Below are 26,143 nucleotides of genomic sequence, written 5' to 3'. Positions count from 1 at the left end.
GGACGTCGGGGCCGCGGGGAGGGCGGGGACCCGGGGAGGACGCTGGGGCCGCGGGGAGGGCGGGGACCCGGGGAGGACGCTGGGGCCGCGGGGAGGGCGGCGACCTGGGGAGGACCCAGGGGCCGCGGGGAGGGCCGGGACCCGGGGAGGAGGCCGGGCCGGGGAGGGCGGGGACCCGGGGAGGACGCTTGGCCGGGGAGGGCGGGGACCCGGGGAGGACGCCGGGCCGGGGAGGGCGGGGACCCGGGGAGGACGCCGGGCCGGGGAGGGCGGGGACCCGGGGAGGACACTCGGGCTGCGGTGATGGAGAGGACCCGGGGAGGACGTCGGGGCCGCGGGGAGGGCGGGGACCCGGGGAGGACGCCAGGGCCTGGAAGGGCGGGGACCCGGGGAGGTTGCCGGGCCGGGGAGGGTGGGGACCTGGGGAGGAGTCCGGGCGGGGCCCGGCCTGGCGCGGGGACACCCCGGCGTGTCCTCCTCCACGGAGGCCGCGCTGCGGGCGAGCTGGCGGGAGCCTCGGGAGGGAGCGAGGACCCGACGCCCGGGTGGCGCAGGCGGGGATCTGCCTGGAAGGCGCCCGCGGTCCTTCCGCCTGGGCGAGGGCGAAGATCGGCGGTCACGGGAGGCCGCGGCGGGGCTGACGCTCGGGTGGACGAATAGTTCTCAGCTCGAGGGAGCGCAGCGTGGTTGTCTCAGTGTTGGTCTGGCAGCCCTGGGCCTGAACTCGGGGCCGGAGCGCCGTCCAGGCGGCAGCTCTGACCTCGACCACGCCACAGTGCTCCATGCATGGGGTACCGCGGACCTTGACCCGGGTCCTTCTGCTTCCTGCGGGCAAACTCTGCCCTTCACTCCTGTAACTCCTGCACTCTTTTCATTCTTCTCCTTTTTTTTTTTCCAGTCCTGAGGACTAATCCCAACCCTGAGCCTGGACTTTCTCGCAGTGGGTCACGGAAGGGCAGGGACAACTTTGACTCCATTACATGAACATCCATGCCCAAGGCAGCTCTAACACCACACGTGGCTCTTCCTAGCATGCACAGCCAGCCCCACAGATGAGACAAGCCAGGCTGGGGCAGCAGGGGTGGGTCTAAAGAGACCCTACAACCTCTGACAATGTCCTCACAACGGTCCCTGAAATTCCCAGCTCAGGAGAGAGAGGCACCAGACACAGATAGCTCAGGAGCTGCCAACTTTATTCACTAGAGGCAGACCTCAGCCAGCCACCAACTGGGTGCATTGGAAGGAAGTAGATGAAAGGAATCAGCAGGAATGAGCAGGGTCAGCTCAAGGTGGAAGAGACACCAGGTAGTCAGCTATCTGCAGCCTCAGTCAGGTGGAACCTAGATGAAGTAGTTGGGACACTGGTGGGCAACCAGTGTCCAGGCTTCATCAAAGGCTTCCACAACTTCTGGCTTCAGGGGCCCTTGCTCGATGATACCCAAGTTCTGCTGCAGTTGTTCCATGCTGGACATGCCCAGGATGACTGCGTCCCCATGGGCAGCCTGCAAGAACACCATGTTAGCAACAGCCTTCCTCCACCTGCAGCTCAAGTCACCTGCCCCTCCCTGCAGCACTGCCAATATTTTTCCTTATGCCTGTACTGTTCCAGATGGAGTTGTCTAGCCAAAACTGTGTTGGTGCCAGGACACAGGCATTTAAAAAAAATGGAGTTGTGGCACTCCATTCAAGTAGAGAGCCAACAATGAGCAAAAATTCATGAATTCATGTTGCTTTCAATGTAGCTGTAGCCATACTACCTTGACAGAGCTAGATAAAGGGTGAGGGACACTACAACCTGTGACAAGGATATGGAGAGGCGCCAGACACAGGACTTGGCGCTGCCTCCAGAGCATAGGGGAAGGGATGAAGTTTAAATGCTAAAGGCATTTAAATTTTCTAGTTCAAGCCAAATGTGTTTATTTCCTTCTAATGGGAGCTGAAAGAATTGGCAGAGTAAGACTCCCTAAGCCATGTTAAAACTGAGAGGCTCATACTTAATAGGGCCACTGGAAGAAAGTGTAACCTAGGCCACCTGGACACTTCAGAAGAAAAAAAAAAGTCATCTGTACCAGAAGATACTAGCTGGGGGGTTCTCAAGGTCCCACTCCCCATCCCCCCCCAACTCATGTACCCAGGACAGCCAGGCTACCTCCAGCTGGGAGTGGTGGTACATCCACCTCAGGGCCGCTGAAGTCAAGCTGGGGGCACTGGATCCATAGCTAGCCTGCAGGGCCTTCTCCACCAGGGTGATGGCCTTGAAGTTGTTCTCCTTCCAGTAACTGAGCAGGACACAGGAACAAGGGTCAGGACTCTGGAGACCGTCCAGGGCAGCCCAGTTCCCAGAGCCCTGAGACAGCTGGATGCTCAGGAGCACCTGAGCACATCCACGTTCCCAGGTGCCTGAGCAGACAGAGATTTCATCTACGGAGGGGGCCATGCAAGGACAAGAACTGTTCTCCTCAGAAGCACACCCCACCTGAGAAAGCTTCAGTCACAGCAGTGCATGCAGCTCACACACAAGATCTGATGAGCCTCCACTTATGACTGGACATTTCAAGAGGGCTAACCTGGGAATCTGCAGAAAGCCTGGCTTAAGAGGTCTTGCCCTCCTACTTGCAAAAGGGTCACAAGTGTGCTCAGAAATGAACTAGCAGACATCTACAAATTTAGCAATTATAGCTTTCTACAGTGAACAGAAAGAATGGGAATAGGTCAATACATTGTGACACCACAGTTAATGATGGGAAAGGGAAGCTGAAAGAGAGTCAGGAAATTGCCTCTGACACGGGGTTATTAAGGCCCACATAGATCAGCATTGAACAGGGCTCTGGTGGCTCATGCCTGTAATCCCAGCTATTTAGGAGGCTGTGGTCTAAGGACCAAACTTTGAAGCCACCCAAAGGACGGAAAGCCTGAATCCCTTTACCTCCAGCTAACTACTAAAAAGCCAGAAGTGAAGATGTGCTTCAAATGTTAGAGAAGTAACTTTTAGCACAAAACACAGGGACAGTGTTCAGGCCTCAAATTCAAGCCCTAGGAAAAAAGATGAGTCTCCTCATAATAAAACCAACAAATAAGTCGGACTCTAAAATGAATCAGCTTTTGTGTATCTATTTGAGTTTAGGTTTGCTAGAACAGAGGTGGGCCAATGTCCCTTAGCTTTAGTGCTTTGTGCTGTCATTCTGTCATTGAACCATACTTCAGTGTGCATGTCCAATTTTGTTGCTGGTTTGAGACAAAAGTCTCAGACTTAACTGTGTAAGCTGGCTTCCAACTGTGATCCTCAGATCTCAGTCTCCTAAATAGCCAGAATTACAGGCATGAGGCACACTTGTTGACTAAATGCATTTTTTAATGGGCATGTAGACATTTCTTTAGCAATCTTCATTTTAGGGGAGGGGAAGGAGATCTGCTATACTAGTGAGCCACAGCAGTGTGGACCCCAGTGTGGACAGCAAGGCATCTTCCCACGGGAGAGACTCAGTGCCACAGACAGCACTGAAGCCAGAAATCCCAACCTTCTCCAGAGAATCATGACAACAATGGACCCAGGTCACAGCACCGGGAAGGAGCCAGCACTGCAACAGCAGGCCTTCAGTAACTCTGAATAAGGGCACACTCACCCCTTCCCATGCAGACTCCTCCCCCAGTGCTCACCGGTTTCGGTACACCTCAGCCCTGGTGTAACTAAAGAAAAGGCTCTGAGGATGCTTGCTGTGTTTGTCTTCAAAGCTGTACTTTCCAGTCAGCAGGCCACCTGGTGGGCAGGGGATGGGGACACTTATCACCAACTTGACTGCATTCCTGAGCATTTCATTTCCTCTGTCCATGTGTGGTTGGCTGGGCTCCACCAGGCCAGGCCTGCATCCCAACCCGCACCCCAAGGTCTGTGTCCACGTAGCCCATACCAGCCAAAGGGTTGAAGGCATAGAACCTCAATCCGAAGTGTCTGAGGCAGGGCAAGAGCTCCTTTTCCACCTGCCGGGTGATGGCGTTGTACATGCCCTGCAGGGAGAGGGTGAGGAGTCAAGAGGAAGGTCCCCAATGTGTCCTTAGAAAACCCTCAGTTAGGGGCCGGGAGTTTGGCCTAGTGGTTAAAGTGCTTGCCTAGCATGCATGAAGACCCGGGTTCGATTCCTCCCTACCACATACATAGAAAAAAGCCGGAAGTGGTGCTGAGGCTCAAGTGGTAGAGCTCTAGCCTTGAGAAAAACCAAGGACAGTGCTCAGGCCCTGAGCTCAAGCCCAGGACTGGCAAAAAAAAAAAAAAAAAAGAAAACCCTCAGTTCACACCTGAACAATCCTAGCACCTGACAGTCAGAGCACACACATAGCAACAGGAGGCAGTGGCAGAAAAACTCATTTCTTCAGGCAACCCATGCAGGATGCAGTGGGTGATGGATGTCAAAATCTCTAAGGGAGACAACACGTTGACCTCTAATTTGGGGGACAAGGCATAGGATGTGGCTGGAACTCAGCACCTCATTCATGCTTCACAAGCTTTACCTCTGGACCATGACCCTAGCCACTTTGTGCATTGCTGATGTTTGAGATGGGATCTCTCCCAGGCCACCCTGGAGTGTGATGCTGCTAATTGACCTTTTATTCACAGAGATGTTAATGCCATGTCTCCATGCTCCATGTCTCATCTCCCTGACAGCTTGAGATAGCAAGCACACAACACACAGACCAGCCATTTCCTGAAATGTGGTCTCCCAAACTTGTATTCTTAGAAAAGCCTCCTAATCTCTCACTCCCAAGTAGATAGGATTACATGCTTGGGTCACCAGGCCTGGCCACCCTCCTGGACATTACAGTAATGTAGAGAATAAACACATGCAAATGAGTGGAAAAAAGATCACAGTGAACTGGGGACTTTTGGGACCAGTGCATTGAACAAACTGCTGAATAAATGGGGAGGAGCAGGTGAAGCAGAGCCTGAGAACTCAGGGGATTGTGGCTGGGTGGGGGGAGTGACCTGAGTGACCTTGAGCATTTCCCCCAGAGGCACAGGACAGATCTAGGCTGAGGTGCAGAGCCAGGCTTGGAAGTAAGGAGCAAAGTTGTGCACTCAGGCAGCAAATGGGCAGCTGCCTGCTGGCCAGGATGAGGAACTTTGTCCTCCTCTGAGGTTACCTGGGGGCCGTGCACAGGCTCTGATCAGAGGGGTGGCTGCTCTAAAGGACACAGGATGCAGGCTGGGGAAAAGATCAACAAAGTTCCAAAGTCCAAGGCCTGGGCTTCCTGGCACCCCAGGTGCTCCTCACCTGATACACGGTGGGCATAATCCAGCCATTGCTCTTGCAGAGGGCACAGATCTCTGCCACCTCCCAGGAGGCAAAGTTGGAGAGGCCAAGCTCCACAAACTTGCCCTGTAGGGGAGAGGTGGAGTCACAACCTTGAACAACCAAGGATTCCAGGCAGAGGAGGTGGGAGTGGAGACCCTGGGTTGGCATGTTTCCAGCTCTGCCCTGGGTGTTCTTCTTCCTCAGTCTGCAGGTAGGTAGTGTGAGGATGGGAAGAGCAGAGATCACTCCCAGGCAGAGATCAGGGGAATCTCTCCCACCTCCTGGTGCAGCCGGTGGCAGGCTCTCAGTGTCTCCTCCACTGGGGTGCTTTGGTCAGGCATGTGGAGGTAGAAGATGTCCACTCTAGAACACTGCAGCCGCTTCAGTGAGGTCTCCAGCTGGAACCGCAGACTGTCAGCCTTCAGGGACTTTCCATGCAATGGATTGGCCTTGGTGGCAATTTTCACTTTGGAGACACAAATGGAAATTCAAGCCACTACCAAACATTAAAAAGGGCATTTAGAGCCATGTCTAGAGGCAGAAGTTTGTTCAAGTCCTACTCCTAAGTAATCACTCCTAGGCTCCTGAATCTCTAGGAATCTCAATGCTCTTCCCTTTAAGCAGAATTGACAATAATACTTCATAGGGTGAGAAACACTCAGTGGGATCCAGCCAAGGCACTGGACCCTAGGCAACGGAGGAGGCAGATTTGCTGCTGGTTCATAGTCTGCTCTGCAGCAAGGGTGCCACCCTTGCCTGGGGTGGTTAGCACAGAATTGGGGCAGGATGGCCCTTCTATGAGGCCTGAGGGGGCAGAGAGAGGCTGCCTAGTGCCAGATTCCCAAGGCTGTTGTTGCCTCTCAGGCGACAACTCCCTTGGCTGTGCCAGGATTTTGGCCTAGTGGTAGAGTGCTTGCCTACTATGCATTAAGGCCCAAGTTCGATTTCTTGGTACCACATATATAGAAAAAGCTTGCACTGGTGTTGAGGCTCAAGTTCTAGAGGACAATGCTCAAGCCCTGAGCTAAATCTCAGGATTCGCAAAACAAAAACAAATAACAACAACAACAACAACAAAAAGCTGGGCTGCCCTGGAGCCAGGAACATAGCCTGGTAGTGGAGGACTTGGCTAGCATGCAGGAAGCCCTGGGCTTGATTCCTCAGCACCACATACTCAGAAAAGGCTGGAAGTGGTGCTGGGGCTCAAGTGTCAGAGCTCTAACTTTGAGCAAAAAGTGTCCAAGAACAGTGCCTGAGCCCTGAGTTCTAACACAGGACAGGAAAAAGAAAAAAAAAGAGGGGGGGACTATGGGGAAGGTGGATAAATGCAAACAGAGAACACAGTGCTCCACTGTCCAGTAGAAGAAGGCTCAGAGCAAACTGGGCTTCACACAGCTCTGGAAAGTCAGGGCCAGTCAGCGTCCTGGGTAGTGGGATCAACGTTACCTCTGCAGCCGTCGCGGCCCAGCCCCAACCCCAGGCCGCCTAGAATGGTCTCAGACTGTCCATTGGCGTACGCAAAGGCCGTGTCCAGCTCCGTGTGGCCGCGATCCAGGAAGGAGCGCACCGCTGCTGCGCTGGAGGAGGGGTCCAGGCGGAGCCCCATCAGCATGGTGCCCAGCACCGTGGCGGGTCGAGCCTGAGACCCCGTCTGAGACATGCTGGAGGCAGCTGCAGCAGCTGGAGCGGACGGCTGTGCACTGGAGTCCAGCAGGGAAGCCTGGGACTTCAGGCCAGGCCCGGGTACTTGTGGAGCTGCGGGACCACGCCCACTGGACGGGGGTGTGGCCGTGGGGCGGGGCATAGCGGGGCTGGGCCGGGAGGGGCGGGGCCGAGGGCGGGGCCGGGGAACCCAGGGCAGAGTTGAGGCCTGGCCTGTGGAGGGCGGGGAGGCGGGGTAGCGGGAGGGGCCGGGGTGGAGGCTGAGGGAAGTGGCACAGGCCGAGGGGCGGGCTGGGCCTCTGGGTGCAGGGGCAGAGCTGCGGGAGGAGCTGGTCCAGAGCTGGGGCGGGGCTGCTCTGAGGAAGGTGGCCAGGAGGGGCAGGCAGGGCACTAGGGAAGTCGCTGGCCCTGGGCAGGGCAGGTGAGACCACGGAGGGAGGAAGGCCGGGCGGGCAGTGACAGAGGAGGAAGGGCCTGTCACGAGCTCCTCCGCACGGGGACCGCACCCCGCCCGGGGCTCTGGCCTCCCCCGGGCAGGACTCAGCCCCTGGTCTTGGGTGTTCTCAGCTGAAGGTGGTCTGGGGCTCTGGCTTGGAGTGGAGGCCGAGCCTCTTGACCCACATAGTTAACCATGTCCTGACCACATGATTCAGCAACTGATTGCTGGCAGCCCAGGGAAAGGGAAATGACACAGCAAACTTACTGTTGACTGGTCACCAAAGCAGTAATCCTGGGTCCCTGCCAACACCAATATGCTGATAGGACTGCTGCCAAGGCAGGGTGGTCCAGCCTCAAGGAGAACAGAGCAGAGGTCGCCAGGCTGGGCCTGCTGGATGGGGCCTTCTTCTCTCCACAGTCCTTCCCACCTCCAGTGGGTCTCCATGCTCCCGGACTCACGTTGTATAGCTTGTGCTGTGTGGGGAGCCGGTAGTTCACGCCTGTAATCCTAGCAACTCAGCTGGCTGAGTGAAGGTCTGATTCCTGTCTCATTCCCTCAGGCCAAGCTAGACAGCAGGCACACAGGAACAAGCCTGACCACACACTGCTTGTACACCTGCCTGCATGCAGGCAGGTTTCAATCTGGGCAGGGGTAAGGACCCCATCCTTGGTCCCCAGCGGACAATGGCCCCTCAAACCAGGTGGAGCCTTCCACTGTGGCCTAGGCCTGGACATGGCCTTGGACCCCCAAGAGGCCATAACCCACGTCTCTTTCCGTTTCCTTGTTAAGCCCTAGATAAGCCTACCCCTAATCCCGACAGCATCTCTCAGATTCTTATCTCCAATTAACCACTAGAAAACTGGAAGTGAAGCTGTGGCTCAAAGTGCTGGCCTTGAGCAAAAGAGCTGAAGGACAGAACTCTGTCCCCAAGAAAGGAACGTGACTCAGCAATTGATTGTGGACTGTTCATCCAAAGAAGAGGAAAACCTGTGTTTACAACATTACCTACATAAACATTGTCCATTCTAAGGAAGAACACTGCAGAGGTTGCCAGTCCGGGCATTGCTGCTGTGTTATGGATGTCCCCCACTCTCGCCCCAGGACAGTCCCTCTGACTGCCCAGTGCTCCACCAGCCCTGCCACCCATGTCCCGGAGTTCTCCAGTATCTGGGTGCACACTCCCCCCCAAATATATTGCTGGTATTCAACAAACAATTATGGATAAGCATTAGAGAAATGTAGCATACAACCACAAAAAAGCTTGTTTCTGTGAGAGATGAACTCTTATTATTTTTGTCATCCTTTCTTCCCTAGAGGGCAGCAAAAGTCACAATCACAGACCACTGTTGTATTGGCAAAGCCATTGATAACCGAGATGTCTGTCAACCTTGCATCTAAAAATCCTACCTACTCCAGAGGCTGAGATCTCAGAATCACAGTTCAAAGACAGCCCAGCCAGAAAAGTCTACAAGACCCTTATATCCAGTGACAACCAAAAAGCTGGAAGTGGAGCTGTGGCTCTAGTTCTAAGAGTGCCAGCTAAAGAACAGTGCCCAGATTTTTAAAGGGGCTCTGGTCCTAGAAGTCATTTAGTTGCTGCCGGGGGGGGGGGGGGCTGGGGTGGGGGGTGGGTAGGCAAAATCAGAGGCAAACATTTGCTCTCCCCCTGCCCCCCCCCAGGAGAAAATGGGCCTAGAGAGCCTGAGCTGGGTGGTGACTTTGTCTTTGTCATGCTGGGGTGGGGAGAGGGAGTCTGCTTCAGCTCTGTGTGCCTGATCATTTGAATGGACATATCAAGCAGGTGCACACTTCTGAGCACCCTCACAAGTGTCAGACCTGCAATGCTTCTTTCGCCACTGGAGACTGTCTGCGCTCCCACCTGGCTTGTCATGAAGACAAGGTGCCCTGTCAGGTGTGTGGGAAGTACTTGAGAGCGGCATACATGCCAGACCACAGGGCCCAGCAACTTCTGCAGTATATGTAACCGAGAAGGCCAGAAATTCTCACATCAGGACCCGATTGAGAGCTCCAACTCCTGTGGTGACCTTTCTGATGCCAGTGACCTGAAGACACCTGAGAAGCAAAGTGACAATGGCTCCTTCTCTGTGACATGGCTGTCCCTAAAAACAAAATGGAGTCTGATGGGGAGAAGTACCCATGCCCTGAATGTGGGAGCTTCTTCTGTTCTAAGTCGTACTTGAACAAACACATTCAGAAGGTGCATGTCCGGGCCCTTGGGGGCCCCCTAGGGGACCTGGGCCCTGCCCTTGGGTCACCTTTCTCTCCCCAGCAGAACATGTCTCTCCTAGAGTCCTTTGGGTTTCAGATTGTTCAGTTGGCCTTTGCATCATCCTTAGTAGATCCTGAGGTGGACCAGAAGCCCAGGGGGCCTGAGGGGAAGTGAGACAGATGCCACGTCCCCACGGGAACAGCCATCGGGGACTGCTGAGAAATGCTGTGAATGCGGAGGGAAGTAATGTTTGGGGGTTCTGTAGCTGAGAGATTTTTATTCATTTTTAAACCCCTCCCTCATCCCTACCCTACCCTACCCTTGCTCCCACTCAGTCACCCGTTCCCCTCAATGGTCTTTAGAATAGATTCTCATCTGAGACTCTGCAGAAATATCTGCGAGGCCAGGGATATGTGAGAGAGAGGGAGAGAGAGAGACAGAGACACAGAGAGAGAGACAGAGAGAGACAGAGAGAGAGGAGGGCAAAAAACACTACATAGGCCTTTAAGTCAGCACCAGCCCTTGTTTCTCCAGTGAGGAAGCTGGAATTCCTGTGCTCAGTCATTAGTGATCCCAATCCCAGATCCAAACCCTAAGGCATTCTAGGACCTCAGTCATTTTGGACCCTTAATTCCTCATTTCCCATTACCATACCTGTCAAAAGAAACCACAGTAGTGTCTCCTTCACACACATAACCTAATGCCCAACTGTTTTAAAGGGAGCCAGAAGCCTACAGCATGCAATGGACCATGGGGTACCTGTCCTCTTAGAGCCTCCTGAGCTTAGCCTTTGGCCTAGAGGGCTCTGGGCCTTCCTGAGCCCTGTTGTAGGCTATTGTTTCACTGTTAATACAAGCTCAGCTATTGAGGACACTCCCACCCCAAAATCCAGTTCTTACCTGATTTTAACCATTCAACTTGCTGTTGGGTTTTAATTCTCTAATTATTATTATTATTATTATTATTATTATTATTATTATTATATATATTTTTGGACCAGTTGTAGTGAATTGCTACTGAAAGCTATTCCAGGTGATACAGAGCTCTTTGTAAACCGCAGTCACACCTTAGGGTTAGAATTAAACTTCATTTAGATGTACTATAATTAACTTGGCTAGTTGATTGTTTGGAGTCTATGGAAGAAATAGTTTTATGCAGAATTTTGAAAAATGCTAGTCTGGTCAGGAGGGTAAGAGGTTTCATTGCTGTTGGGAGCCAGGAAGGTAGAAGAACCAGCAGGTAGGGGCCTGTGTACCTTGGTTGTATCCCAGCAAAGGGGCTGGGAATGGGAATGTAGTCTGGTGATAGAATTCTCTCCTTGCATTCACAAAGCCCTAGGTCCAATTCCGCTGTACCATATACATAGAAAAAGCTGGAAGTGGTGCTGTGGCTTAAGTGACAGAGCGCTAGCCTTGAGCTAGAGTGTCTAAGGACAGTGCCAACCCCTGAGTTGAAGCCCCAGAAAAACTTTGCAAAGATGCCAACAGATATTAATATATTAATTTTTTATGTAGTATTGTTGAACCCAAATTTCCCAATCCCTGAAAGAACACCAGAGTCCACGACCAATGCAAGCAACAAAGAGCCATTTATTAGCAAGCTCGAGCTTGTTCTCTGCGCCCTAGAAACCAGTGATGCTTGGAGGCCCTGAGTACAGAATTAGCACAGCTTTTATAGTACAGAACAAGTTTTTTTTAGTTCTCATTCTCACAGCCTTAGCCGCATGTTTTGGTTAACTTTTTCATTGGAACACTCCTTCATTTCTTATCGGCTTTGATGTTACAGTTTTCCACAGAAACTTAGGTCAGGATGGCCTTGCTAACTGTGGAACACTGCTGCAGTCCTAGAGATGACCTTTGAATGTCCTTGCCAGCTGTGTGAGTCAACAACTGATGGACCATCTTACAGTTCTCCTGACAAGAGGCAGTTAGGGGATTTCTCAGAACTTTACAAAATGGAGACTTCTTAGAAATAACTTTTTACTGAAGTTCATCAAACTTCAAAATCAATTTAGGCCTCACATTCTTCCCTCTCATTAGTACATAAATGAGTCAATCATTACCGATTGCCACTTTTACTGGTTGGTATTGTGATCTAAGAACCATTACCTGGACTGTATTGATCCTCTGCTTTACAAACATCACCAATCTGTTTAACACACAAGGCCTAATGGGTAGCATGATTAGTAAGGCCATTAGAGGTCCCAGTAGAGTAGAAATTAATGTCAGCCACGGGGAGGCGTTAAACCAAGATCCTTGCCACCCCTGTTACTCTCTCTTACTCAAGTCTCCTGTTACAGCTGCCAGGCTTTTTTTTTTTTTTGCTGGTCCTGGGCTTGAGCTCAGAGTCTGAGCCCTATCCTTGGACTTTCTCAAGGCTAGAGCTCTACCACTTGAACCTCAGCACCACTTCTAGCCTTTTTGTATGCATGTGGTACCGAGGAATCAAACCCGGGTCTTCGTGCATGCTAGGCAAGCACTCTACCACTAGGCCAAACTCCCGGCCCCCCAGGCTATCTTTTATTACTCCAGCGTGGTCTGCCCAAAAGCGACATACTTTTAGGGTGACACACAAACCTCCTTTTTGGGACTCAATAATGTCAAAGTCCATTTCTCTGGGAATCTGAAAGTCCAAAGTCCACACACGCAGTCTCCACCTAGGAGTGATGAATCCAGTAGCTCTTTCCTGCTACCTTTACTTTGGTTGGTGTTGGGGGTTTTTGGTTTCCGGTCCCTCTTGACCAGCAGGAGGGATAGGGAAAATACACCCCAACCAGGACTAGAGAGGAGAGGGCCAACTGACCGCCCTCCTTCTCAGGAGCACAAACAGACATGTCAGGCTGGTTTGTCAAGGCAGGAATCTCTCTCTATTCCAGAAGTCCCTCCTCCTAATATCGGGTGTTGGAGCCTATCAGCACAAAGGTGGGCAGGACAGGGAGGTCCACGTGTTTACTCCCACTATAGGTCTCAGCAGAGAGTGATAAAGCAACACCACATTTGTAACCAACGGTAATCAAGTCTTGCGCCTTGCCTCTTGCACCTTGCCTTGTTGCCCCTTTCCTCAAAGCAATAACACTTGCATGTTGCCTTCCTTCTCAGCAGAAAGTAATTACCGACGATATAGCTCCAAGTTAGACACGGCGTTACGTTACTCGGCCCCCAGCAGGTTGCAGTGCTGAGTATCACAGTGCAGGTTCACTTGAGTGCCAGGATGTTAGAAACCAGATGACGAACATGTCCCCAAATCAACCTGTATGTAAGGCCCGTAATGATCCGATTGAATCATGGTTACCACTGTCAACTAGTTTAGCCTTCCCAAGTTTTCCTTTAAATGACTCCTGGGGCTGATCTAGATACCAGAGATAACACGTGGCCTGTGGGAGTGGTTAACCATTGCTATCAGACCTGCGCAGAATGCTGGGCAGACAGCAGTCTTTGGTTTGGAGGGGCATACAGTGTGCCCTCCCAGGTCTGCACCCAAGAAAACTGTTACAATTAGAAAATATACATCCAAGCATAGCAACCCCGCACATCAGTGTATCAGTTCTGACTCTATTTACAGTACTGCAGTTTAACTGCATACCAACTTGACCCAAGACGTACTCATACCATTGGCGACATACTCGAACCTTTTACGACTTACATGAACATTCCTTAATTTCCCCCTTTTGAGCAAACATTTAAGACAATTTCTTTCAGATCCTTTTTTATCCAAAATAAACCATTTTTTGTCTTTTTTTTAACTCCTTTCCCCACACCTTTACCAACCTTTCTCTCTCTTTTATACTTGACTATAGACCTCATTTAAATTTAGTGCCTCTCTCCTCTAGGTTGTTTAGCACTAGATGGAAAATTCCCATCCAGAGTCACCATAATGGCTGCAAGAGTTACTTAGGTGCAGTCTCCTTACTTTATTTTTACTCATATGAAATTATACCATTGATTTTTCTGTAAGATTTTCTGCCTGAACTTTTTTCTCCTATGACTTCGTTAGGGGACTTTGAACTTAGCACAGATAGAATGTCCCACCACCAAGGGTTTCCAGTCTTCTCAGGAAGCGGCTGTGGAGTGGTGGAATTGGGCAGATGTGTAGCAGTAGCCTTGTCTCTCAGTAGCTCCAGGAGAATGTCACTCCTCCTGCTGGGTGGCCTGCAAATTTCTGCACAGACTGGTAAGGGAAGCTTAACCCAAGGCCTGACTTTGGTGAATTTTTCCAATGATTTCCTGGTTGCTTTTCTTGGGCACACTTGTTTTTGCTTGCACCCCATTGGTTTTCAAGACAGTATAGGGCGAGACCCCAAAATAATAACTAGGGTGACAACTTTTAGTAACCAGATTTTCTTTAAATGAGGCTAGGATTCTCTAGACAGGTGTAGAAGACTTGAACCTGTAAACAGTTCTCACAAGTGCAGTTTTCACTCTTGCACATCTATTACTACTGTTTCCCATGCCTCTGATTTATCCTTTTTTTTTTTTAATGACTCATCTCTATCTTAAAAGGGGAGGGGGGTTAATGGGCGAAGCTCCCTGTTCTGTAACTTTTTCAAGCTGACTCAGGGGCATTGTTTCTAGGAACCCTAAAAGCTTAGCCTATTTTACCAAGGGGTTGCCAGGATTAGAAATTAGGAACAACACAACATTTAACAACTGCACAAACCCTTTTTTTTTTTGGCTACAGCAGTGTAGCCCAGGCATTTTCCTGATTGTCTGGAGAATCTTAGTTTCTGTGACCCTAACAATGCCTAAGTTACCTATATAAGCCTATATACAGATCAATAGGGACACAAACTTTTTTCCAGAATTTGTGGCTGGTGTCAACTCAGAATTTGCTCAGTTTGGGCTTTGAGCAAACACGGAGAGGTCAGGATTGTAAACTACCCACTATTACAGACAACTGACAAGTTCCTGCCCAGTTACAGAGTAAATGGACATGGACAGTAGTAAGGCATGCTTACAAACTATTCTATGACCTCCTGGCTCTGATTCATTTTGAATGGCCAAGCATAAGTGACTCTAGGATCTGACACCATCTCTGCCATCCAAGCAGTGGCTTACTGCATCTGGATGCTCCATTGTTTTTGTCCCAGGACTGTCTCTTTACACTTGGATAAATGTCCTCTTGGTTGATTGCTGGACTTGAACTCAGGGCCTGGACACTGTCCTTCAGCTCTCCAGCTCAAGGGTAGCACTCTACCACTTTGAGCACTCTGCTGCTAGATTAGACACCACAGACTCACAGGGACTTTGCTTTATCTGGGCTGGCTCAGAACTGCAGCTTTCAGATCAATGAGTCCTATAAAAGACCACTTTACTCCAATTAAAGCAACAAGGTGGGCAACACAGAAATAGTCTCTAAGCATGATCTTACCTCAAAATTGATAAGGGCAAACATTACATCTGAATAAGGATCTGTTGTCTTTTTCCATGGGCCAGCTGGAAATTGCTGTAAAGAAACTTACAAGAGGGGCCGGGAGTTTGGCCTAGTGGTTAAAGTGCTTGCCTAGCATGCATGAAGACCCGGGTTCGATTCCTCGGTACCACATACATAGAAAAAAGCCAGAAGTGGTGCTGAGGCTCAAGTGGTAGAGCTCTAGCGTTGAGAAAGTCCAAGGACAGTGTTCAGGCCCTGAGCTCAAGCCCAGGACTGGCAAAAAAAAAAAGAAACTTACAAGAGCAAACTGAAATAGCAATTGAGCAATCATTTTGGTTGTCCTAATTTTCCTTTTTTCTCTTTTTAGAAACAAACATTTAGGACAACTTCACTTCCAAATTTTGTTTAGAAACCAATTTTTTATTTTCTTTTACTGTTATTTGCTTAAATACTTAACATTTTAGCCTTTAATTGCATTTGAAGAACCCTTATAGGCTCAAGATACTCCCTTTGCCTCCAGGTCTCCTTTAGAAGAGGCTTTTTTTTTTTTTCCAGTTTAGGTTACTTCTTAGAACTCTAATAACAGTTTAAACTCAAATAACAGTTTTTTCCTGATGCAAGTATTGCAAACATCATTCCTGCACCTAAGGTCCAGACTTAGTTTCCTTTTTTTCCCTAAAATACATTTAATTGTAAAGTAGCATGAAACCAAATCATTAGGAAATAAACCTCTAAACATTTCTTTCAAAACCTTTTTTGCCCCCAACTTATTACATTTTAGGGGGTAGTTTAAGAAATAGTGATCACATCACTCATATTTTATCATCAGATTTTTTTTTTTGCCAGTCCTGGGCTTGAGCTCAGGGCCTGAGCACTGTCCTTGGACTTTCTCAAGGCTAGAGCTCTACCACTTGAGCCTCAGCACCACTTCCAGCTTTTTTCTATGTATGTGGAACTGAGGAATCGAACGCGGGTCTCCATGCATGCTAGGCAAGCACTTTAACCACGCGCTCTTTTTGGTTTTTGGTCAGGACTGGGGCTTGAACTCAGGGCCTGAGCACTGTCCTTAGGCTTTCTCAAGGCCAGAGCTCTACCACTTGAGCCACAGCACCACTTCTGTCCAGCCTTTTCTATATATGTGTACCAAGGAATCAAACCCAGGTCTTGGTGCATGCTAGGCAAGCACTCCACCACTAGGCCAAGCTCCCAGCCACTAACGCAGACTTTCTAACAACCCCATCAGAATCAAGACTCAATAGTTTCTCGGGAGATATTGGGGAATCAGTTGGTCCCTTCAAGTCCCAGGCCCTGAACACAAACAAGATCCCTCAGCCGTGGAGAGAGGCATCATGCTAGTTTCTCATTATGTGCCCTCATCACAGACAATGACCTAGCGGCAGTCGCCGAGGCCATGTGGCCACTGGTTATACTTGGCTGGATGGTTCTGAGGTCACTACTGCTATACCAGTTTTGGGTTGTCTGTTAAAAGGTGCTATGCCGCCACCTAGAGACAGGGATTATCACATGATGCTCCCAGTGCACTGGTGAAAAACTTGCTAGTGTCCTGTAGGAGGAAAATAATAGCAGGGACCCTGAACTGGGGTGCTGTATGTAGGATGCTTGTCCAGATGGGGTGCTTCTGGGCCTGTCCCCCAGCCGGTGAGAAATGCATGTTGTTTAACTGAGGAAGGGAAGAGGGCACTCCCTTCAAGCCCCTTTCTGCTTCATAGGATGTTCTTTGGCAAAAACAAGGTGATGATGGTGGCCTTGGGACGAAGCCCATCTGATGAATACCAAGACAACCTGCACCAGGTAGGGGGCTGGCCCACACAGGGAGGGGCTGTATCCCACCCCAAGCCCAGGGAGTGGGGCCCTGTGTGTTTCTGCTCTACCAAATAGAAATGCCCGGAAATGTTGTTACATGCCTCTGGGTGCATGAAACCACTCCTCATGGAAAAATTGCTCACTTTGGAATTGCAGGTCAGCAAGAAGTTGAGGGGTGGTCAGGAGTTTGGCCTAGTGGTAAAGTGCTTGCCTAGCATGCACAAAGACCCAGGTTCAATTCCTCTGTACCACGAACATAGATAAAAGCCAGTAGTGATGCTGAGGCTCAAGTGGTAGAGCTCTAGCCTTGAGAAAACTCAAGGACAGTGCTCAGGCCCTGAGTTCAAGCACCAAGACTGGCAAAAAACAATCTAAAAGCAATATAAATTATATAAAAAGCCTTTAAAAAAAAAGAAGTTCCGGGGTGAAGTCGGTCTTCTTTTTACCAACTGCACAAAGGATGATGTGAATGAGTAAGTGTCCATGAGCAGGGCAGGGACTGTACAGGTAGCAGCCCCAGAAGCCTCACTGACACTTGGTTGTGACCAGAGGTGATTGTATCTTGTCCACAGTGCCTAGCCTGCAGCCGAGGTGTACTCAGCAGGGAGGGGTGCCCAGGTCCCAGGGTGAATGACCTGACTTCCTCCATCTAGAGCTTGACTTCCTATTTCTTTTCTCCCTAAGGTGGTTCACGAAGTACACACAGATGGACTTTGCCCGAGCTGGTAACAAAGCAGCTTTCACCTTGAGCCTGGACCCAGGGCCTCTGGAGCAGTTCCCCCACTCCATGGAGCCACAGTTGAGGCAGCTAGGCCTGCCTACTGCCCTCAAAAAAGGTACAGCTTTCCCCAGAGCTGAAAGGTCGTGGTCCACAGCCACAAGCACCAGCTTCCAGGCACTCCCTTCCCTGGCTGAACAAGTCGTTTCCAAAGCTTCCATTTACCCCTGAAAAAATAGGCGAAGTCCTCACCTCTTAGGTGGAGTAAAAGAGGACAGTGAGTTCATGCACAGGACAGCACTTAAAGTACATAGAGGCTGGGCCAGATTCTGGCCTAGTGGTAGAGTGCTTGCCTAGCGTGCATGAAGACCTGGATTCCACTCCTCCGTACCACATACACAGAAAAAACCCAGAAGTGGGGCTGTGGGCTCGAGTGGTAGAGCTCTAGCCTTAAGGAAAGCCCAAGGACAGTCCTTAGGGCCTGAATTCAGGCCCCAGAACTGGCTTAAAAAAAATAGAGAGAGAGAGAGACAGACAGACAGAGAGGGAGAGAGAGAGAGAGAGAGAGAGAGAGAGAGAGAGAGAGAGAGAGAGAGAGAGAGAGAGAGAGAGAGGCTGCAATAGCCCTGCAGTGTACCAACATGTGGGGTGGGCAGCGAGCCACCACCAGCTTCCTGACTCCACACTGGCAGCAAGTGTCATAAGGGTCTGTGCCTGAGTGGTGTGGGGCCCTCTCCTGCAGGTGTGGTGACCTTGCTGTCTGACTATGAGGTGTGCAAGGAGGGGGATGTGCTGACACCGGAGCAGGCCCGGGTTCTGGTGAGTGTGGGCTCTGGCAGGAGGAGGGAGCCCTGCCCTTCCCCTGCGCTGCCCATCACACTCGTTTCTCCTCGCTCCTTCTCCTGCTCTGAAAGAAACTCTTTGGGTATGAGATGGCTGAGTTCAAGGTGACCATCAAATACATGTGGGATGCGCAGTCCAGGAGATTCCAGCCGATGGAAGATGACCTGCCCGAGAGTGCTCCTGAGTCTGAGGAGGAGTCTGAGGAAGATGAGGACGACTGAGGCCTTCAGCACCATCAGCACAGGCTTCACCACACAGGACTCACTAGGACTCCACTGCCTTCTGCAGGGAGTCTCTATTTATTTTGGTATAGATGAAGACGGGAGAGGCTATTTCCAAAGAATAAAATTGAGACCACCGCAAGAGACCTTTGTAAGTAAAAGCCCTTGGGTTTGTGCTCCATTCAGACCCTAGGATTTCTTGTTTATCAGGCAAGCTACTGGAGTCCTGACCCTGTGGGACCTCTCCTGCCCTGGTAGCATAACAGCTCTGGGGTGGCCCAGAGCAACCCCTCAGCGGGGCTTCCTCCTCTCTAGAAGGCCTTTACTTCCCACAGGGAATTCCTGAAAACATTTGGATGTCTGTAACCACATTCAAAGCTGATTGATGGATACCAACAAGTCCAGGGTCTTTAGACACTTGAGAAAGGTCAGGGACCTGTGGCTCATATCTATAATCCTTGCTACTCTGGAGGCTGAGATCTGAGAGATCAGATCAAAGACACCCTTGGCAAGACAGTATGGGAGACTTAACTCCAGTTAACTGCCAGAAAGATGGAGGCAGAGCTGTGGCTCAAGTGGTAGAGCACCTATCCCCTGAGTTCAAATCCCAGGACCACTAACCCAAAGAACAAGGGGTAGAAGAGATGGTGATATCAAGTAACATTTTATGTTGGCCTGCATGAGTGCTGGGGGACACAGTCTGGTGGTGGCACATTGACCTACTACTTCCATCCCTAGCTCCTCAAGAAAATAATTTTCTGTGAGTCTGGCAGAGTAACAACTCAGTAGTGAAGGGCTTGCCTGACTTGGGTGAGCCCTAGGTGCTGTGGCAGTATCGCCCAAAAGAAGGTGACCTGTCTCAGAAATTAACCTGTTACGAGGTTCAAACTATGGAGACAGGTGTAGAAAAGCCATGGAACCTGTTACCCTTCTCACACCACTCACTCCATGAATCTCTTGTCCTTGTACTTTGTGATAATACCTTTTATAATAAAACAACAATTTCCTGAGTGCATTAATGGCACCCCTAAATTTGCAGTAGGTCACAGAAGGGCAGGGAAAACATTGAATCCACTACATTAACATCCACAGCCCAAAACAGCTCTAACACTATACATAGCTCTTTCTAGCATGCACAGCCAGCCCCACAGATGAGACAAGCCAGGCTGGGGCAGCAGAGGTGGGTCTAAAGAGACTCTACTATCTCTGACAATGTCCTCACAATGGTCCCTCAAACTCCCTACTTAGGAGAGAAAGCCACCAGACACAGATAGCTCAGGAGCTGCCAACTTTATTCACTAGAGGCAGACCTCAGCCAGCCACCAACTGGGTGCATTGGGAGGAAGTAGATGAAAGGAATCAGCAGGGATGAGCAGGGTCAACTCCAGGTGGCAGAGATACCGAATAGTCAGCAATCTGCAGTCCCATTCAGGTGGAACCTAGCGGAAGTAGTTGGGACACTGGTGGGCAACCAGTGTCCAGGCTTCATCAAAGGCTTCCACAACTTCTGGCTTCAGGGGCCCTTGCTCAATGACAGCCAAGTTTTGCTCCAGTTGTTCCACGCTGGACATGCCCATGATGACTGCGTCTCCATGGGCAGCCTGCAAGAACACCATGTTAGCAACAGCCTTCCTCCACCTGCAGCTCAAGTCACCTGCCCCTCCCTGCAGCACTGCCAATATTTTTCCTTATGCCTGTACTGTTCCAGAAGGAGTTGTCTAGCCAAAACTGTGTTGACACCAGCACACAGGCAATTCAAGAATTTATGTTGCCTTCAGGCTGGCTATAGCCATACTACCTTGACCGAGATGGATAAAAGGTGAGGGACACTACATCCTGTGACAAGTATATGGGGAGGCCCCAGCCACAGAGAACTTGATGCTGCCTCCAGAGCATAGGGCAAGGGATGAAGCTTAAATGTAAAGGCATTTAAATTTTCTAGTTCAACCCAAATCTATTTTTATGCCCTTCTAAGGGGAGCTCCATGAATTGGCAGAGTAAGACTGCCTAAGGCATGTAAAACTGAGAGGCTCATACTTAATAGGGCCACTGGAAGAAAGTGTAACCTGGGCCACCTGGACACTTCAGAAGAAAAAAAAAAGTCATCTACCAGAAGAGACTAGCTGGGAAATCCTAAAGGTCCCACTTCATATCCCCCCAACCCCTGCACCTAGGACAGCCAGGCTACCTCCAGCTGGGAGTGGTGGTACATCCACCTCAGGGCAGCTGATGCCATGCTGGGGGCACTGGAGCCATAGGCGGCCTGCAGGACCTTCTCCACCAGGGTGATGGCCTTGAAGTTGTTCTCCTTCCAGTAACTGAGCAGGACACAGGAACAAGGGTCAGGACTCTGGAGACTGTCCAGGGCAGCCCAGTTCCCAGAGCCCTGAGACAGCTGGATGCTCAGGAGCACCTGAGCACATCCACATTCCCAGGTGCCTGAGCAGACAGAGATTTCATCTAGGGAGGGAGCCATGCAAGGACAAGAACTGTTCTCCACGGAGGCACACCCCACCTGAGAAAGCTTCAGTCACAGCAGTGCATGTAGCTCACACACAAGATCAGATGAGCCTCCACTTATGACTGGACATTTCAAGAGGGCTAGCCTGGGAATCTCCTGCAGAAAGCCTGGCTTAAGAGGTCTTTCCCTCCTACTTGCAAAAGGGTCACAGTGTGCTCAGAAATGAACTAGCAGATGGTCTGCAAATTTAGCAATAACAGCTTTCTAGAGTGAACAGAAACAATGGGAACAGGTCAATACATTGTGACACCACAGTTAATGATGGGAAAGGGAAGCCGAAAGAGAGTCAGGAAGTTGCCTTGACACGGGGTTATTAAGGCCCACATAGATCACCCTTAACCCGGGCACTGGAGGTTCATGCCTGTAATCCCAGCTATTTAGGAGGCTGTGGTCTAAGGACCAAACTTGGAAGCCACCCAAAGCAAGGAAAGTCTGAATCCCTTTACCTCCAGCTAACCACTAAAAAGCCAGAAGTGAAGATGTGCTTCAAATGATAGAGAAGTAACTTTTAGCACAAAACACAGGGACAGTGTTCAGGCCTCAAATTCAAGACCTAGGAAAAAAAGATCATTCTCCTAATACTAAATCCAACAAATAATAAATTGGACTCTAAAATGAATCATCTTTTATGTATGTCTGTGTGTTTGAGTGTAGGTTTGCTACAACAGTGGCGGGCCAATGTCCCTTTGCTTTTGTGCTCCGTGCTGTCATTCTGTCATTGAACCATACTTCAGTGTGCATGTCCAACTTCGTTGCTGGTTAGAGACAACAGTCTCAGACTTAACTGTCTAAGCTGGCTTCCAAGTGAGATCCTCAGATCTCAGTCTCCTAAACAGCCAGAATGACAAGCATGAGCACACGTGTTGACTAAATGATTTTTTTTTGCCAGTCCTGGGCTTAAACTCAGGGCCTGAGCACTGTCCTTGGACTTTCTCAAGGCTAGAGGTGTACCATTTGAGCCTCAGCACCACTCCCGGCTTTTTTCTAAGTATGCGGTACCAAGGAATTGAACCCGGGTCTTCGTGCATGTTAGGCAAGCACTCTACCACTACGCCAAATTCCAGGCCCTAAATGCATTTTCTAATGGGCATGTAGATATTCCTTCAGCAATCTTCATTTTAGGGGAGGGGAAGGAGGATCTGCTATACCTGTGAGCCACAGCATTGTGGACCCCAGTGTGGACAGCAAGGCATCTTCCCAGGGGAGAGACTCAGTGCCACAGACAGCACTGAAGCCAGAAATCCCAACTTTCTCCAGAGAATCATGACAACCAGGGACCCAGGTCTCAGCACCGGGAAGGAGCCAGCACTGGAACAGCAGTCTTCTGTATGGCAGAACAAGGGCACACTCACCCCTTCCCATGCAGACTCCTCCCCCAGTACTCACCGGTTCTGCAACACCCCAGCATATTTGTAACCAAAGAAAAGGCTCTGAGGATGCTTGCTGTCCTTGTCTTCAAAGCTGTACTTTCCAGTCAGCAGGCCACCTGGTGGGCAGGGGATTGGGGACACTTATCACCAACTTGACTGCATTCCTGAGCATTTCATTTCCTCTGTCCATGTGTGGTTGGCTGGGCTCCCCCAGGCCAGGCCTGCACCCAACCCACACCCCAAGGTCTGTGTCCACTTAGCACATACCAGCCAAAGGGTTGAAGGCATAGAACCTCAATCCGAAGTGTCTGAGGCAGGGCAAGAGCTCCCTTTCCACATGCCGGGTGATGGCGTTGTACATGCCCTGCAGGGAGAGGGTGAGGAGTCAAGAGGAAGGTCCCCAATGTGTCCTTAGAAAACCCTCAGTTCACACCTGAACAATCCTAGCACCTGACAATCAGGGCTGAAAAACTCATTTCTTCAGGCAAACCATGCAGGATGCAGTGGGTGATGGATGTCAAAATCTCTAATGGAGACAACACCTTGACTTCTGATTGGGGGGCAAGGTCTAGGGTGAGGCTGGAACTCAGCACCTCATTCATGCTTCACAAGCTTTACCTCTGGACCATGACCCCAGCCACTTTGTGCATTGCTGATGCTTGAGATGGGGTCTCTCCCAGGCCACCCTGGACTGTGATGCTGCTACTTGAGCTTTTATTCACAGGGATGTGAATGCCATGTATCCATGCTCCATGTCTCATCTCCCTGACAGCTTGAGATAGCAAGCACCCAACACACAGACCAGCCATTACCTGAAATGAGGTCTCCCACACTTGTATTCCTGGAAAAGCCTCCTAATCTCTCCCTCCCAAGTAGCTAGGATTACATGCTTGAGTCACCAGGCCTGGACATCATCCAGGACATTACAGTAATGTAGAGAGTAAATACATGAAAAGTAGTGGAAAAAAGATTACAGTGAACTGGGGACTTTTGGGACCAGTGCCTTGAACAAACTGCTGAATAAATGGGGAGGAGCAGGTGAAGCAGAGCCTGAGAACCCAGGGGGCTGTGGCTGGAGGCGGGGGGGGGGGGAAGCCACCTGAATGAGCCCTGAGCACTTCCCCCAGAGAGGCAGAGGACAGATCCGGGCTGAGGTGCAGAGCCAGGCTTGGAAGTAAGGAGCAAAGTTGTGCACTCAGGCAGCAAGTGGGCAGCTGCCTGCTGGCCAGGATGAAGAATTTGTCCTCCTCTGAGGGGAGCTGAGGACCATGCACAGGCTCTGATCAGAGGGGTGGCTGCTCTGTAGAGGGCACAGGATGCAGGCTGGGGAAAAGATCAACAAAGCTCCAGAGTCCAAGGCCTGGGTTCCTGGCACCCCAGGTGCCCCTCACCTGATACACGGTGGGCATAATCCAGCCATTGCTCTTGCAGAGGGCACAGATCTCTGCCACCTCCCAGGAGGCATAGTTGGAGAGGCCAAGCTCCACAAACTTGCCCTGTAGGGGAGAGGTGTGGTCACAATCTTGAACAACCAAGGATTCCAGGAGAGGAGGTGGGAGTGGAGACCCTGGGCTGAGGTGTTCCCAGCTCTGCTCTGGGTGCTCTGCTCCCTCACTCTGCTGGTAGTGTGAGGATGGGAAGAGCAGAGATCACTCCCTCCCTGAGCCAGGGGACCCTTTCCCACCTCCTGGTGCAGCTGGTGGCAGGCCCTCAGTGTCTCCTCCACTGGGGTGCTATGGTCAGGCATGTGGAGGTAGAAGAGGTCCACTCTAGAACACTGCAGCCGCTTCAGTGAGGTCTCAAGCTGGAACCGCACACTATCAGCCTTCAGGGACTTTCCATCCATGGGATTGGCCTTGGTGGCAATTTTCACTTTGGAGACACAAATGGAAATTCAAGCCACTTACCAAACATCAGAAAGGGCATTTAGAGCCATGTCTAGAGGCAGAAGTTTGTTCAAGTCCTACTCCTAAGTAATCACTCCTAGGCTCCTGAATCTCTAGGAATCTCAATACTATCCACTGTAAACAGAATTGACAATATTACCTCATAGAGTGGGAAACACTCAGTGGGATCCAGCCAAGGCACTGGACCCTAGGCAAGGGAGGAGGCAGATTTGCTGCTGGTCCATAGTCTACTCTGCAGTAAGGGTGCCACCCTTTCATGGGTGGTTAGGACAGGATTGGGGCAGGATGGCCTTGCTATGAGGCCTGAGAGGGCAGAGAGGGGCTGCCTAGTGCCAGATTCCCAAGGCTGTAGGTGCCTCACAGGTGACAGCTCCCTAGATGCAGATTAGATTAAAACTGGGCTGGGCCAGGAGTTTGGCCTAGTGCTAGAGTACCTGCCCAGCATGCACAAAGAGCAGGGTTTGATTCCTCCATACCACATATGTAGAACAAAGGTCGAAGTGATGCTGTGGCTCAAGTGGTAGAGCTCTAGCCTTGAAAAAGCCCAATGACAGTGCTGAGGCCCTGAGTCAAGCCCCCGGACTGGAAAAAAAAATATTCCAAGTTTGGGCTGGGAGTTTGGCCTAGTGGTAGAGTGCTTGCCTAGCATGCATGACAGCTTTGTTTTGATTCCTTGGTACCAATATATAGAAAAGGCTGGAACTGGTGCTGAGGCTCAAGTTTTGGATCTCTAGCCTTGAGAATGTCCAAGGACAGTGCTCAAGCCCTGAGCGAAATCTCAGGACTCGCAAAACAAAAACAAAAAAACCACCACCACCACAACAACAGAAAGCTGGACTGCCCTGGAGCCAGGAACATAGCCTAGTAGTACAGGACTTGGCTAGCATGCAGGAAGCCCTGGGCTTGATTCCTCAGCACCACATACTAAGAAAAGGCTGGAAGTGGTGCTGGGGCTCAAGTGTCAGAGCTCTAACTTTGAGCAAAAAGTGTCCAAGAACAGTGCCCAGGCCTTGAGTTTTAACCCAGGACAGGCAAAAAGAAAAAAGGGAGGGGGGGGAGTATGGGGAAGGTGCATAAATGCAAACAGAAAACAGTGCTTCACTGTCCAGTAGAAGAAGGGTCAGAGCAAACTGGGCTTCACACAGCTCTGGAAAGTCAGGGCAGTCAGCGTCCTGGGTAGTGGGATCAACGTTACCTCTGCAGCCGTCGCGGCCCAGCCCCAGCCCCAGGCCGCCTAGAATGGTCTCCGACTGTCCATCGGTGTACGCGAAGGCCGTGTCCAGCTCCGTGTGGCCGCGATCCAGGAAGGAGCGCACCGCTGCTGCGCTGGAGGAGGGGTCCAGGCGGAGCCCCATCAGCATGGTGCCCAGCACCGTGGCGGGTCGAGCCTGAGACCCCGTCGGAGACATGCTGGAGGCAGCTGCAGCAGCTGGAGCGGAAGGCTCTGCACTGGAGTCCAGCAGGGAAGCCTGGGACCTCAGGCCAGGCCGGGTACTTGTGGAGCTGCGGGACCACGCCCACTGGACGGTGGTGTGGCCGTGGGGCGGGGCATAGCGGGGCTGGGCCGGGAGGGGCGGGGCCTGGAGGGGCGGGGCCGAGGGCGGGGCCGGGGAACCCAGGGCAGAGTTGAGGCCTGGCCTGTGGAGGGCGGGGAGGCGGGGTAGCGGGAGGGGAGGGGCCGGGGTGGAGGCTGAGGGAAGTGGCACAGGCCGAGGGGCGGGCTGGGCCTCTGGGTGCAGGGGCAGAGCTG

The 26,143-nt window shown here is 51.2% G+C and overlaps 3 protein-coding genes and 1 pseudogene across 3 annotated transcripts; 2 read left to right on the top strand and 2 right to left on the bottom strand.

Moving 5' to 3' along the window:
* Positions 1 to 1,340: 1,340 nt before the first annotated feature.
* Positions 1,341 to 7,033, bottom strand: LOC150062409 (aldo-keto reductase family 7 member A3-like). Its single transcript, XM_090334009.1, has 7 exons — positions 6,735 to 7,033; positions 5,567 to 5,754; positions 5,268 to 5,372; positions 3,909 to 4,005; positions 3,658 to 3,757; positions 2,150 to 2,279; positions 1,341 to 1,502 (listed from the first exon to the last, which is right to left on the bottom strand). The coding sequence occupies exons 1-7, from the start codon at positions 6,946 to 6,948 to the stop codon at positions 1,341 to 1,343; spliced, it is 996 nt and encodes a 331-aa protein (XP_090190135.1). The 5' UTR covers positions 6,949 to 7,033.
* Positions 7,034 to 9,219: 2,186 nt separating this feature from the next.
* On the top strand, positions 9,220 to 9,912 carry LOC150062408 (POZ-, AT hook-, and zinc finger-containing protein 1 pseudogene; annotated as a pseudogene).
* Positions 9,913 to 17,503: 7,591 nt separating this feature from the next.
* LOC150062407 (mRNA turnover protein 4 homolog) lies at positions 17,504 to 18,739 on the top strand. The gene is made up of 3 exons (XM_090335703.1): positions 17,504 to 17,649; positions 18,274 to 18,350; positions 18,446 to 18,739. The coding sequence occupies exons 1-3, from the start codon at positions 17,520 to 17,522 to the stop codon at positions 18,593 to 18,595; spliced, it is 357 nt and encodes a 118-aa protein (XP_090191829.1). The 5' UTR covers positions 17,504 to 17,519; the 3' UTR covers positions 18,596 to 18,739.
* Positions 18,740 to 20,001: 1,262 nt separating this feature from the next.
* Positions 20,002 to 25,859, bottom strand: LOC150062406 (aflatoxin B1 aldehyde reductase member 2-like). Its single transcript, XM_090335704.1, has 7 exons — positions 25,589 to 25,859; positions 24,171 to 24,358; positions 23,878 to 23,982; positions 22,754 to 22,850; positions 22,503 to 22,602; positions 20,784 to 20,913; positions 20,002 to 20,196 (listed from the first exon to the last, which is right to left on the bottom strand). Exons 1-7 carry the CDS (start codon positions 25,800 to 25,802, stop codon positions 20,035 to 20,037), a joined length of 996 nt encoding a protein of 331 aa, XP_090191830.1. The 5' UTR covers positions 25,803 to 25,859; the 3' UTR covers positions 20,002 to 20,034.
* Between the last annotated feature and the right edge of the window lie 284 nt (positions 25,860 to 26,143).

Source organism: Megascapheus bottae, chromosome 6, assembly GCF_031878675.1.
Source record: "Megascapheus bottae isolate mThoBot1 chromosome 6, mThoBot2.hap1, whole genome shotgun sequence".
Lineage (NCBI taxonomy): Eukaryota > Metazoa > Chordata > Mammalia > Rodentia > Geomyidae > Megascapheus > Megascapheus bottae.
Note: the sequence above shows the minus strand (reverse complement) of the source record. Positions and strands in the feature narration are given on the sequence as shown.

Excerpts from the sequence above, each read along its gene's own strand:
- LOC150062409 (XM_090334009.1), bottom strand. The coding sequence starts at position 6,948 with ATGTCTCAGACGGGGTCTCAGGCTCGACCCGCCACGGTGCTGGGCACC. Across the intron at positions 5,373-5,566 it reads GCCACCGGCTGCACCAGGAG|GGCAAGTTTGTGGAGCTTGG; the intron begins GTGGGAGAGATT and ends TCTCCCCTACAG. Across the intron at positions 1,503-2,149 it reads ACCACCACTCCCAGCTGGAG|GCTGCCCATGGGGACGCAGT; the intron begins GTAGCCTGGCTG and ends GTGTTCTTGCAG.
- LOC150062407 (XM_090335703.1), top strand. The coding sequence starts at position 17,520 with ATGGACTTTGCCCGAGCTGGTAACAAAGCAGCTTTCACCTTGAGCCTG. Across the intron at positions 17,650-18,273 it reads GCCTACTGCCCTCAAAAAAG|GTGTGGTGACCTTGCTGTCT; the intron begins GTACAGCTTTCC and ends CCTCTCCTGCAG. Across the intron at positions 18,351-18,445 it reads CGGAGCAGGCCCGGGTTCTG|AAACTCTTTGGGTATGAGAT; the intron begins GTGAGTGTGGGC and ends CTGCTCTGAAAG.
- LOC150062406 (XM_090335704.1), bottom strand. The coding sequence starts at position 25,802 with ATGTCTCCGACGGGGTCTCAGGCTCGACCCGCCACGGTGCTGGGCACC. Across the intron at positions 22,603-22,753 it reads TGCCTTCAACCCTTTGGCTG|GTGGCCTGCTGACTGGAAAG; the intron begins GTATGTGCTAAG and ends CCTGCCCACCAG. Across the intron at positions 20,914-22,502 it reads GCTGGGGTGTTGCAGAACCG|TTACTGGAAGGAGAACAACT; the intron begins GTGAGTACTGGG and ends TGTCCTGCTCAG.